Source organism: Microcebus murinus, chromosome 2 (genome assembly GCF_040939455.1).
Source record: "Microcebus murinus isolate Inina chromosome 2, M.murinus_Inina_mat1.0, whole genome shotgun sequence".
Lineage (NCBI taxonomy): Eukaryota > Metazoa > Chordata > Mammalia > Primates > Cheirogaleidae > Microcebus > Microcebus murinus.
The window spans coordinates 29,283,752-29,295,945 of record NC_134105.1 but is presented as its reverse complement, the minus strand read 5'-3'; the positions used below and the strand labels follow the sequence as shown (position 1 = coordinate 29,295,945).

Here is a 12,194-nt window from a genome sequence, read left to right as displayed (position 1 = left end):
GTGCCCTGCTAATTTTTTCTATATATTTTTGGTTGGCCAATTAATTTCTATTTTTAATAGAGATGGGGTCTCACTCTTGCTCAGGCTGGTTTCGAACTCCTGACCTTGAGCGATCTTCCTGCCTTGGTCTCCCAGAGTGCTAGGATTACAGGCTTGAGCCACCTCACCTGGCCTTACTTTTGATCTTGTATCTTTAAAATTATTGCCAGTCAGATGCATGTGGAATGGTTACTCATCCTAATCTGTGTGTCCTTGACTGTGAGTCAGGTTGAGCATCTGTCCTTGTTTATTGGACATTCAGGTTTCTCTTTGTGTGAATTGTCTATTCATATTCTTTGCCTGTTTTTTTGTTGGGTGGTTTGTCTTTTTTCATTGATTTGTATTATACACACACTTTTTTTTTTGTAGTAAAACTTTCTTTGTTAGTCTATGGCATATGTTGTGTTGTGTTTTTTTTTTTTTTTTTTTTTTTTTTTTGAGACAGAGTCTCACTTTGTTGTCCAGGCTAGAGTGAGTGCCGTGGCGTCAGCCTAGCTCACAGCAACCTCAAACTCCTGGGCTTGAGTGATCCTTCTGCCTCAGCCTCCCGAGTAGCTGGGACTACAGGCATGCGCCACCATGCCCGGCTAATTTTTTTTTTTTTTATATATATATATCAGTTGGCCAATTAATTTCTTTCTATTTATAGTAGAGACGGGGTCTCGCTCTTGCTCAGGCTGGTTTTGAACTCCTGACCTTGAGCAATCCGCCCGCCTCGGCCTCCCAAGAGCTAGGATTACAGGCGTGAGCCACAGCGCCCGGCCTGTTTTTTTTTTTTTGAGACAAGAGTTTCACTCTGTTGCCTGGGCTAGAGTGCCATCATCAACCTAGCTCACAGCAACCTCAAACTCCTGGGCTCAAGCAATCCTACTGCCTCAGCCTCCCGAGTAGCTGGGACTACAGGCATGTGCCACCATGCCCAGCTAATTTTTTCTATATATATTAGTTGGCCAATTAATTTCTTTCTATTTATAGTAGAGATGGGGTCTTGCTCTTGCTCAGGCTGGTCTCGAACTCCTGAGCTCAAGCATTCCTGCGCCTTGGCCTCTCAGAGTGCTAGGATTATAGGCGTGAGCCACCGCACCAGATCTATGGCATATGTTTTAATTTTGTTTATGGTGTCTTTTTTTAGTATAGCACGTTTGTTTGTTTGACAGCTTTATTGAAGTATAAGACACATACCATATAATTCACCCATTTAAAGTGTGCAAGTCATTAGTTTTTTGTATATTACATTGTTTTAAGTTATGGTAAAATATATATAACATAATATTTGCTATTTTTAACTTTTTTTTTTACTCTTAAGGTATTTATTTATTATAACATTTTCTGTTTTCTGGTTTTGTTTTTTTTCCTTCCTGAACTTTCATTTGAAAATAGTTACACATTTAGTTTCATTTAATTGGTAAAATACATGACAAAAAAATATAATTTCAGTATGATTTTTTTTCACTAAAAGATATTTACTATAAACTACACATACAAGATTCCAGAGGCTTAGAGCTCTGATAAGCATGTACAATAATTTATATGATATATACATCTCATGAGTTTTGTAGATAAAAAGGAGAGAAAGAGGATCTGTTACATTACAAAATGAGCATAGATACATTATTTTAGAAAATAACTGCTCTACACAACATGAATAACATAATTTTATACTACCTAACAATTGGCTTTGTATCTTAGTAAGAGGCAACAGTGATTATTAACTATAGTAATATTAATTAAACATACTAGTTACATTTCATGAATATGTATGAATTTCATCAGTCTTAAATTTTATGACAGGGACCTAAGTTTGGAGAAAATCATTCTTTTTTTTTGGCATATTATGGGGGTACAGATTTAAGGTTTCAATAAATGCCCATTTCCTCCCCTCCCCCCAAAAGTCTGAGTCTCCATCATGACCATCCCCCAGATGGTGCACATCTCACTCATTATGTATGTATATACCCCCCCCCACCTGCCCAATACCCTATTACTGTAGTACCTATGTGTCCACTTAGGTGCTACTCAGTTAATACCAGTTTGCTGGAGAATATATCTGGTGCTTGTTTTTCCATTCTTGGGATACTTCACTTAGTAGTATGGGTTCCAGCTCTAACCAGGAAAATATAAGATGTGCTATATCACCATTGTTTCTTAGAGCTGAATAGTACTCCATGGTATACATATACCACATTTTATTAATCCATTCTTGGATTGATGGGCACTTGGGCTGTTTCCACAGCCTTGCAATTATGAATTGTGCTGCTATAAACATTCGAGTGCAGGTGTCTTTTTTGTAGAGTGTCATTGGATCGTTTGGGTAGATGCCCAGCAATGGGATTGCTGGATCAAATGTGTTTTTTTTTTTTTGAGACAGAGTCTCGCTTTGTTGCCCAGGCTAGAGTGAGTGCCATGGCTTCAGCCTAGCTCACAGCAACCTCAAACTCCTGTGCTCAAGCAATCCTGCTACCTCAGCCTCCCGAGTAGCTAGGACTACAGGCGTGAGCCACCGCGCCTGGCCTTAACCATTTTTTTTAAAGAGATGGGTCACACTGTGTTGTCCAGGCTAGACTCAAATATGTAGACTCAAGCAATCCTCCCACCCTAGCCTTCCGAGTTGATAGGACAACAGGCATGCATTACTGCTCCTGGTTTCATTTTAACAATTTTTAAGTGTATACTCAGTGGCATTAATTCCACTGACAGTATTGTGCAACCATCATCTGGTACAGCAGCTTTTTACTTGGATTTGGTCGAATTTATTAATCTACATGATTGTTGCTCAAAGCTATGCTCCTACCCCATATTTTCTTCTAGTTTTTAAAAAGTTTTGTTTTTTACTGTCATACATTTATCTACCTGGGGCAGTTCTGTACCTGAGTCTGTTTCTGGACTATTCTGTTCCATTGATTTGTTTGTCTGTCTCTACGTCATTACCACACCGTTTTATTTCCCATAACAACTTTTACCTAACTCTCCAAGTCTTGGCTGTTCTTAGACTTTTATTGTTTTATCTGAATTTTAGAATTATTTTGTCAAATTCCATCAAACATTATCTTGGGATTTCGATTGGAATTCCTTAGAGGTTATTTTTTCTTTTGAGACACAGTCTCAGTCTGGTGCCCTGGCTAGAGTGAGTGCCATGGCGTCAGCCTAGCTCACAGCAACCTCACACTCCTGGGCTCAAGCAGTCCTCCTGCCTCAGCCTCCCAAGTAGCTGGGACTACAGGCATGCGCCACCATGCCCAGCTAATTTTTTTTAATGTATATATTTTTAGTTGGCCAATTAATTTTTATTTTTTATTTATTTATTTTTTTTGAGACAGAGTCTCGCTTTCTTGCCCAGGCTAGCGTGAGTGCCGTGGCGTCAGCCTAGCTCACAGCAACCTCAAACTCCTGGGCTCAAGCAATCCTACTGCCTCAGCCTCCCGAGTAGCTGGGACTACAGGCACGAACCACCATGCCCGGCTGATTTTTATATTATATATATTAGTTGGCCAATTAATTTCTTTCTATTTTTATGGTAGAGACGGGGTCTCGCTCAGGCTGGTTTTGAACTCCTGACCTTGAGCAATCCGCCCGCCTCGGCCTCCCAGAGTGCTAGGATTACAGGCGTGAGCCACCGCGCCCGGGCAATTTCTATTTTTTTAGTAGAGATGGGGTCTTGCTCTTGCTCAGGCAGGTCTCGAACTTCTGAGCTCAAAACAATCCGCCCGCCTTGGCCTTAGAGTGCTAGGATTACAGGCGTGAGCCACTGCATCCGGCCCCTTAGAGTTTTGACATCACTGCAGCACATCTTCCTCTGCTGTCATTTGCTTTCCTTTAGGCTCTTCCCTTTCTTAAGCAGGGCCTGTGAGAGGCATTTCCCTGTGCAAACTATACCAGTAGTTGGACTCACAATGAAGGAGAGGAGGGACAAAATAGAATAATGACAGTCCTAATATTACTGTATTCTGTTGAATTTTTACCATGGGTGGATATAGCACTAGAGCTTCACATGTATTGTTTAATTTTTACAGCACAGACTCAGAGAGGTGAAATCCCTCTGATTGCAACCTTGGTCTGTCTGACATAAATCGGGTGCTGTCTGCCCTCATGTACAGCAGTGGCAGTACAGTGTCATGGTTGAGAGCATGGCTTCTGGAGCTAGACTGCCTGCGTTCCCGCCTGGCTCTGTACTTACAAGCAGTATGACCTGGCAAGCTACTTAACCGCTCTGGGTGTGGTTGTGTCCTTGCCTCATTTGTTAATATTCCTACCTCATGGAATTCTTACAAGGGTTAAATAGGTTAATATATGTAAAGTGCTTAGGATAGGCCTGGTATGTGGGAGGTGCTATTTGAGTGTTACTGTCGCTAAGCCATAGTGGCTAGAGAAGGAGGTAAAGACGGTGAGGCTTGTCTCACCATCTGTGGTCTGTGGTTGGGAAGTTCTACCTGGGAGCTGTCCTTTCCCACCCCGTCAGTGTGGTGCACTGGCAAGAGTGTGTACCGTGACGGGTCCAGGCTCTTACCTTACTTTTACTGACTGGGTGGCTTGGGAGTTATTGAACCTCTCTCTGAATTTGCCCCCTTAAGTGGTAAAAAAAAAAGATGATAATATAATCCCATATTTCTTCTCTGTCTGCCTCCAGAAGAACCTCCCCCTGCACCGTACCAAACAATATCCCACCTTCTGCAGAACTCCAGCTTCTGCTCACCATTGGGTCCCCCCTCTTCGGCCGTCACACACGCCCCTGGTTTCTCACAAATCAAAGCGTCCCTCGTTTCTTCCTGTTGCCCCTTCTTAGCGCTGTTTCCTTTGCACACTGAAAGGTGACCTGTGACTGCTATTTTCATTCATTCTTTCATCCTCAGCCATCAGTCCTCCCCACTGTAATTCAAAGACCTTTGTATTCATCCCCTCACATTTTTTTGATAAGCTTTGACTGCTCAACTCAGTGACTTCTCAGCATCTGAAACTGCTGCCCACCTCTTGAAGCTTCTCCTTCCTCTGTTCTAACTGTGCTGTCCTCCCTTCTCCTCACATCTAAATCCTACCACTCCCTCAGTGCCAGTTTCTTTCATAGCTTGTCTGACTTCCCTGTATCAGTTCATTTCACTCAGCAAACCCTTGCTACCAAGCATGTGCTGTATGCCAAAGAGCTTAGTCTTTAGGGGAGAGACAGGGAACCAGCACTCTTACATTTAAGTGATAGCAATACTAAAATGAAATGACAGACCAGTACTAATAGCAGTATTTTATAAATGTTCAGAGTTCATCAATTTTTTTTTTTTTTTTTTTTTTTTGAGACACAGTCTTGCTTTGTTGCCCAGGCTAGAGTGAGTGCCGTGACGTCAGCCTAGCTCACAGCAACTTCAAACTCCTGGACTGAAGCAATCCTGCTACCTCAGCCTCCTGAGTAGCTGGGACTACAGGCATGCGCCACCATGCCCAGCTAATTTTTTCTCTATATATTAGTTGGCCAATTAATTTCTTTCTATTTATAGTAGAGACAGGGTCTCACTCTTGCTCAGGCTGGTTTCGAATTCCTGACCTCAAGCAATCCGCCCGCCTTGGAGTTCGAAACCAGCCTGAGCAAGAGACCCCATCTCTACTATGAATAGAAAGAAAAAAAAAAATCCGCCTGCCTTGGCCTCCCAGAGTGCTAGGATTACAGGCGTGAGCCACTGTGCCCAGCCCAGAGTTCATCAAATTTTTAAAAGTCTGGGAGACTAAACATTTAAAAGATTTCAAATACATTTATAAACACATTAGAGAATGTCACTTTCACTGTTGACAGACTGCTGCTTCCTGTAACCTGTCTTATCTGTTCCTGAGCATGAGAGCTGCCATGCTCTCTGATGTAGCTGGTTCCGTTGGGCTTTAGCGCCATCTCGCTCCACTGAGTGTAGCTTTCAGGACCACCACCTCTGGGTAGCTCTTCCACTCTGGCTGGGAGCTCCTCTTGTAGACATTTTGATTTCTCTCCCTGCCAACCCAGGATAGAGAGCCCCACTCATGTTCTAATTTCCTTCTTTCCCCAGGAGACCTTGTTTTGTAAAGGTGCCCCTTTTGGAGGGATGGAGGCTGGAAGGCAAGGGCAATTGGGAAGAGACTGGAGAGAAAATAAGTGTGAACAGAACTGCTGATCTGTCTGAAATAATAGTATTAAAACAACCAAATATTTGTCCTTTGCACTTGAAAATGGCATGCACGACATAGTAGAATACTGAAAACTGGTGCCATCACTCAACAGTGTATTAAGTGTTTTGTGACTGATAAGTTAGACCTCCATCCCAGGCTGATAGTAGGATGACTGGATGGAGAGGAAGAGGCAAGAGGTGGTGATGTTTGAGTTGAATCTTACAGGATGAGGTTAGGGGAGGGGATAGCATGTGCCACCATGACTGGAACGCATGATAAGTGTGATAAAGCTCAGTGCCATAAGGGAACCAAATATTGGTAAGCCCTTTTCTGAAATCTTTTCTACTTTCTATACTAAGCTGAATAGCCTGTGCTTGTCTCAGCGAGGTGTCTTGTTGATGAACCATTTTGTAGGTGGAAGTCTTGTCTTCCCTACTAGAGGGCAAGGTGTGGGACTTGAGGGCTTTGGTCTTTTGTCCTTTTGAAGTCTCTTGGTGGCCTTTGCACTGGGCATGCCCCAGGTGGGCATGCCAGTTGACAAGCAGCTTGATCACCTTCCTTTTCCTTCCTGCAGCCTGGTGCAAGCAGAATACTGGCATGACCCCATAAAGGAGGATGTGTACCGCAACCACAGCATCTTCTTGGCAGATATCAATCAGGAGCGGGTAAGCACCCAAACCAGGCTCTCAGAGTTGTGCATTCTTTTTTTCTATTCAGGTCATCATAACCAAATCAGCAGTGACATTTGACCCAAACTATCCTGGGCAGAATCTGGGAAACAGTTCTGTGTTTTAGGAGGCAGTACCTGTGAGATTTGGTTCCTTTTAGGGAGGTAGAAGTTCACTTTGCTTTATTCCCTCAAGTTCTTGACCTTTCCTAGCGTTGAAGCAGCAGGATGAGCTCAGTAGGTTGCTGGGCTAAGTGGAAATTCATAGCTGCTATCTTAATGAGGAAGGTTTTCTCAAAAGGAAGATTTACCTAGAAGAGAGACTGTAGAGGGCACTCAGTATGTCCCAGATGCGAGCATGATTTTGGAGGTTGTGGTAAACTAGATGGCTCAATTTATATTAGGCTAATTGGAAAAGTTGGGGGTTTTTGTGAGGGAGGGGTTGTTTTTGTTTTTAAACAAAAAGTTGGAAGGGAAAACAAAACAAACAAAAAACAACACAGAATACTATAGCAGAGCCAGTCAGAATTTGCAGTTTATTTTGCCTTGGCTTTCTCTAACTAGAAGCTTTTCGCCTGTGTGCTGGATGCCTATGGTCTGTGGTGACACTCATGGTTGCAACTGTATGCCATCATGGTATGTCAGTCAAATAGGATGGTAAGAAATGGCTTACAAGGTATATTCTGGGCAGGAAGCTGGAAAACAACCCAAACCCATGGGGAAGAAACATTGTGGCCCAGGGCCAGGGAGACCAGAGCACTGACAGGCTTTGACCTCCTGCTGGGACCTAATGGTAATGACCCTGAGGTGCTACTGGCCTTTCTTCCAGGGTGTCAATGAGTCCTATAAGAAAAACCTGATGGCCCTGAAGAAGTTTGTAATGGTGAAATTCCTCAATGATTCCATTGTGGACCCTGTAGATTCTGAGGTAAGATACTACTTAGGCCACATGCAAGGAGACTATTGGAGTAAATGGCATTAAAATACATCTGCCTGCTGGGGAAAAATCCTTCAGTCCTTTCTACCAGCTTCTTATACAACAGGGTTCTTCACCTGAGGTCCATAAATGGGACACCAAGCATTGTAATCCCCTATCCCATCCCAGAATTGTATGCAGAATTATATAATTGCACTCTCTAGGAAAGGGTCTGTAGTTTTAATCAGTTTTCAGAGATTTAAGACCCAAAAAATGCTCAGAACCACTAGCCCAGTCTATAAATTCCTAAGTTTGGCATTCAAGGTCTGCCATGATCTGGCTTAGTCTGTATTTCCAGCCTAATCTCCCTTATTACCCACTGCATACACTTTGTTTTTTTTTTTTTTTCTCCCCCCCTCCCTGCATACACTTTGGTTAAGCCATATTGTACTACCTGTAATGCCTCAAACTTAGCATGTGCCTTTTCTCTTGTATGCCTTTGTTCATTCATGCTTTTCTGTCTCTAAAGTGACTTTCCCTGGCTTCCCTACCTGACACGCTTCTATTTGTCAAGGGCAAAACTCAAATGTCACTTTCTTCAGGATGCCATGCCACCTCCAAGCAGAATTTGCTCACTTTTGTAGACTCATCATCAGGACTCTATTAGAACAGTCATCACATTATGTCAAACCACCAGGGGTTGTCAGACTGTGGCCCACAGACCAAATCCAGCTTGCTACCTGTTTTTATATGGGCCACAAGCGAAGAATGGTTTTTACATTTTTAAATGGTTGGAAAAACATCAAGACTTTTGCCATGTAAAAATTATATGAAACTCAGATTTCATTGTCCATAAATAAGGTTTCATTGGAACACGGTTCTACTCATTTTTTATATATTGTCTGTGGCTGCTTTTGTTACAGTGGCAGCAGTAAGTGGTTACAACCATATTGCCCTTAAAGCCTAAATATTTTGTATCTTGCCTTTACAAAAAAGTTTTCTGACCCTTGTGCTTAACACTGAATTGTTTCTGTGCCTTCGCAGACTGGCAGCATCTTGGAAACAAGACTATACATTCCTGTTTGTATATAAAACAAGACTATATATTTATCCTCGAATGTCTAGAGTTCAGCACAGGGATTTTTACATTTATTACTCCATATATGTAGGAAACAGAAATTCTGGGGAGGTGGAAAGCTCTTTGGAAAGATTAATTCATTCCTCAGGACCCACCCTTAAAAAGATGACTCAAGACATGCCCTGTCCATGTTTCCTTCTTGCTGTAACTTTATCATGTTCAGTTTGTTGGTAGTCTTAGCTACTAGCCAGTCTCAAATTAGTTTGGCAGTGTTTGCTATGTGTCTGATTGGACCTTATTTCTCCTTCCTTTCCTGTAGTGGTTTGGATTTTACAGAAGTGGCCAAGCCAAGGAAACCATTCCCTTACAGCAGACCACCCTATACACACAGGTAACTGGGGAAAGAGATGTCTTGGGAGGTTGGTACCGTCCTTTTCAGCTCCCATTCCCTGAAGCTGGTAGGTTCTTTGGTGCTACAGCCCTGTCCTCTACACCCAGAGCACTGCATGCTCATGAAGCATCTGACTCGTATCTGACATGGGCGAGGCTTGTTAGGTTGTTGATTGTTGCTCTAGCTTAGCAGGCACTAATTTATAGAAAACCACTACATGCTGCAGGTAGAAGGACCTGTACCTCATGGCTTTCAAGCAATAACAAGAAAGACTTCATCTCTGACTCCTTCCTTTTGATTAAAAAAAAAAAGGTTTATCCCAGAAGTCATTGTGTTTAAAAAGAAAAAAAAAAAAAAAAAAGGTTTAGAACTGGCTGCCTTTGCTGAGGTGCAGTCTGCTCCAAATCCAGGAAGCCCTCATGTATGACGAAAACGTAGAAGAGAGGGGTGTTACCTTAAAACATTGATAGATGTGAAGTCATTTTTAAATTAGGCAATGACAAGGGGAACTCTTACAAGAGGTTGCATGGGACTAAAGTTGTGAATTTTATTAATAGGAGGTCCTGTCGCAAGTGGAAGTTGTAGTATTTCACCACCTCCAGTTCTGGGGCCTTCCACAACCTAAGGATTTTATGTCAGAGATAGACTCTAAAATAATTGCACAAATGGTGCATTTGAACTAGTCATGTAACTAGAATTCCTTCAAGTAATTTTAGAGGCCATTTGTCTCTTCTCTTACATTTAGTGTCTCAGCTTGGGTAAATAGAGAGGCTAGGGTCTAATTTAAAAAGTTTTAAAAATTACCAAGAACTTCCTTATTGTGAAACTCAAACTGATGGCAGCAGAAGCACCACTCTGGCACTGTTGTAACTGCTTATCTTCCCAACCAGAGGTTGCCCTATGGCATCCAGGCTGTGGGTGATGACATTGTCAGTTGCAGGATACGAGTGTCTCAGGTTTATCATCCAAGGGTTGGATATGTTTTAAGCCATCTAGCTAATGTCCTCCTGTCTATGGCTCAGTCCCACTTACCTGTGATGTCCTCAGGTAGTTTTGTCTATAGCTTGCCCACTAATAGGTGGACCTCCAGCTCTGGGAAGCTTTTCAGAAAGCACAATGTAAAACTCTGTATAGAACAATCTCAATTGCATGTCCATTTTTAATATTTAGAAAAAACTAGAGGGAAGTTTCCTTTTTGGCATTTTTGACAGTACACCTCAATTTTTTTTTTTTTTTTTTTTTGAGACAGAGTCTCACTTTGTTGCCCAGGCTAGAGTGAGTGTACACCTCAATTTTAATACTCGGGACAAATTGCATTTTGAGAATGTATCTCAAGTTAACATTCTATTACTTTACCGTTTTACTCTAAAACTTTGATAATCCTCTTAATTATGGCCTTTCTTTCTGCAGGACCGCTTGGGGTTAAAGGAAATGGACAAGGCAGGACAGCTAGTGTTTCTGGCTACAGAAGGAGACCATCTTCAGCTGTCTAAAGAATGGTTTAATGCCAACATTATACCCTTCCTTGAATGAAACCCTTGAAGTTCGTAACACAGCACAGGGAGCCCCTAACTCTTCCAAACCACATGGGAGAGAGTTTCCTTCATGCCCAAGTCTGAGCTCAGATCCAGTTTGCAACTAATCCTTCTCTCCTATCATCAGCTGACATGCCCTACTTGGAAAGATCTAAGATCCCAATCTTATCCTTTGCTCTTATCCTTTCTTGCCTCCTTTTGCCATATGGTGTTAAATGCAAATTTAATTAGGTAATAACCATGGAGATTGTTTTACAACCTTTTGTTGTGGTCAGTCAAGTTTAGTGCTAAGAAAGGCAGTCTGCTACAGGTCAATGCCAGAACTGTACCCAGGCCCAGAGGAGACTAAAGCAAAAAGATAGATTCTAAGGGCAAATATCTTCTTCAGGAAAGTCTAGCCACATTTCAAGCAGAGAGAATGCTGATGATTTAACTAGTGCTTAGAAAAGTATTGCTTGGATGTTTCTGTGTAATTTTTCTTAAGGCTGCCTTCCTCTCTGGGTATGTTGCCCTCCATGCTGTTTTAGCAATAATTATTAGACAAATCCCACTGACCTACCATCTTGCCTCTGCAGCACCATTTTGTCTCCTTTAGTAGTGATGTATTTGTTGCACTGTCATAAGAGGAGGGAAGGGTTGCTTAAGAGAGGAAATGTACATCTTTATAACCTAAAGAGGGGGTGAAGAAAATGTAGGAGTGAGTGAAAAATAAGGCAGCTAGTTCTTTCCATTCCATCTTTGACCAACCTGCCCTTTCTTAGCATGACTTGTGGTCTGGATGCTAGATTTGGATTTTAGAGTCTGGATGGTAATTGCTAGCTTTAACATAGAACAGAAGGAACAATATGAAGAGACTGGGCTTTCTAACTTCCATCCCCCAAAACTAATTTATCAGCATACTCCAAACTATTTGATATGTTCTGTAAGAAAAGACTTGTTTGCTCAAAAAAGCTTAGAAAATATTGCACACTCCTTTTCTCCTTTTGGAGATCAACCTCCATTAGAATACTAAGGACTCTGAGAATTCCTGTTATGTATAGAAACTAACTATAATCTACCATCTCCTATGCTGTTTGAGCATGGAAATCATAGCCCCCACTCTGTGAAAATGTATTAACACTTTCTATTAATAGAAGACTGTTCTGTAGAATGCAAGTTTGGAGAAATGATTAGCTATGCTTTGATGCAAGGACATTGTTAGTGCTGCTAAGTTTACCCTTTATGGTTTTTCCTTTCTCTGTTAAGCCTCATTCTTCAACTAAAAAATGAAGATTAAGGACAAGAAGTGGGGGGATGTGAAAACAGTTTTATGAGGTTATCTAAAATAAAGAGTAGTTTCTTATTCTTGGTGTCATTTTTCTTTTCTATACAACAAATACCATAGTTAAATAACTAAGCAAGTTTGGTATTAACTTTATTCTATTTTCTGTATAACTTTAAGTACATAAAGG

The 12,194-nt window shown here is 41.7% G+C and overlaps 1 protein-coding gene across 1 annotated transcript in view; it reads left to right on the top strand.

The window, feature by feature from the left end:
- Positions 1-12,085, top strand: part of PPT1 (palmitoyl-protein thioesterase 1) — a 30,723-nt gene extending 18,638 nt beyond the window's left edge. Inside the window, exons 6-9 of the mRNA XM_012735761.2 lie at positions 6,731-6,821; positions 7,653-7,751; positions 9,137-9,208; positions 10,619-12,085. Coding sequence (XP_012591215.1) covers positions 6,731-6,821; positions 7,653-7,751; positions 9,137-9,208; positions 10,619-10,741 — 385 coding nt within the window. The 3' untranslated portion in view covers positions 10,742-12,085. The remainder of the gene's footprint in view (positions 1-6,730; positions 6,822-7,652; positions 7,752-9,136; positions 9,209-10,618) is intronic.
- The last annotated feature ends 109 nt before the right edge of the window (positions 12,086-12,194 follow it).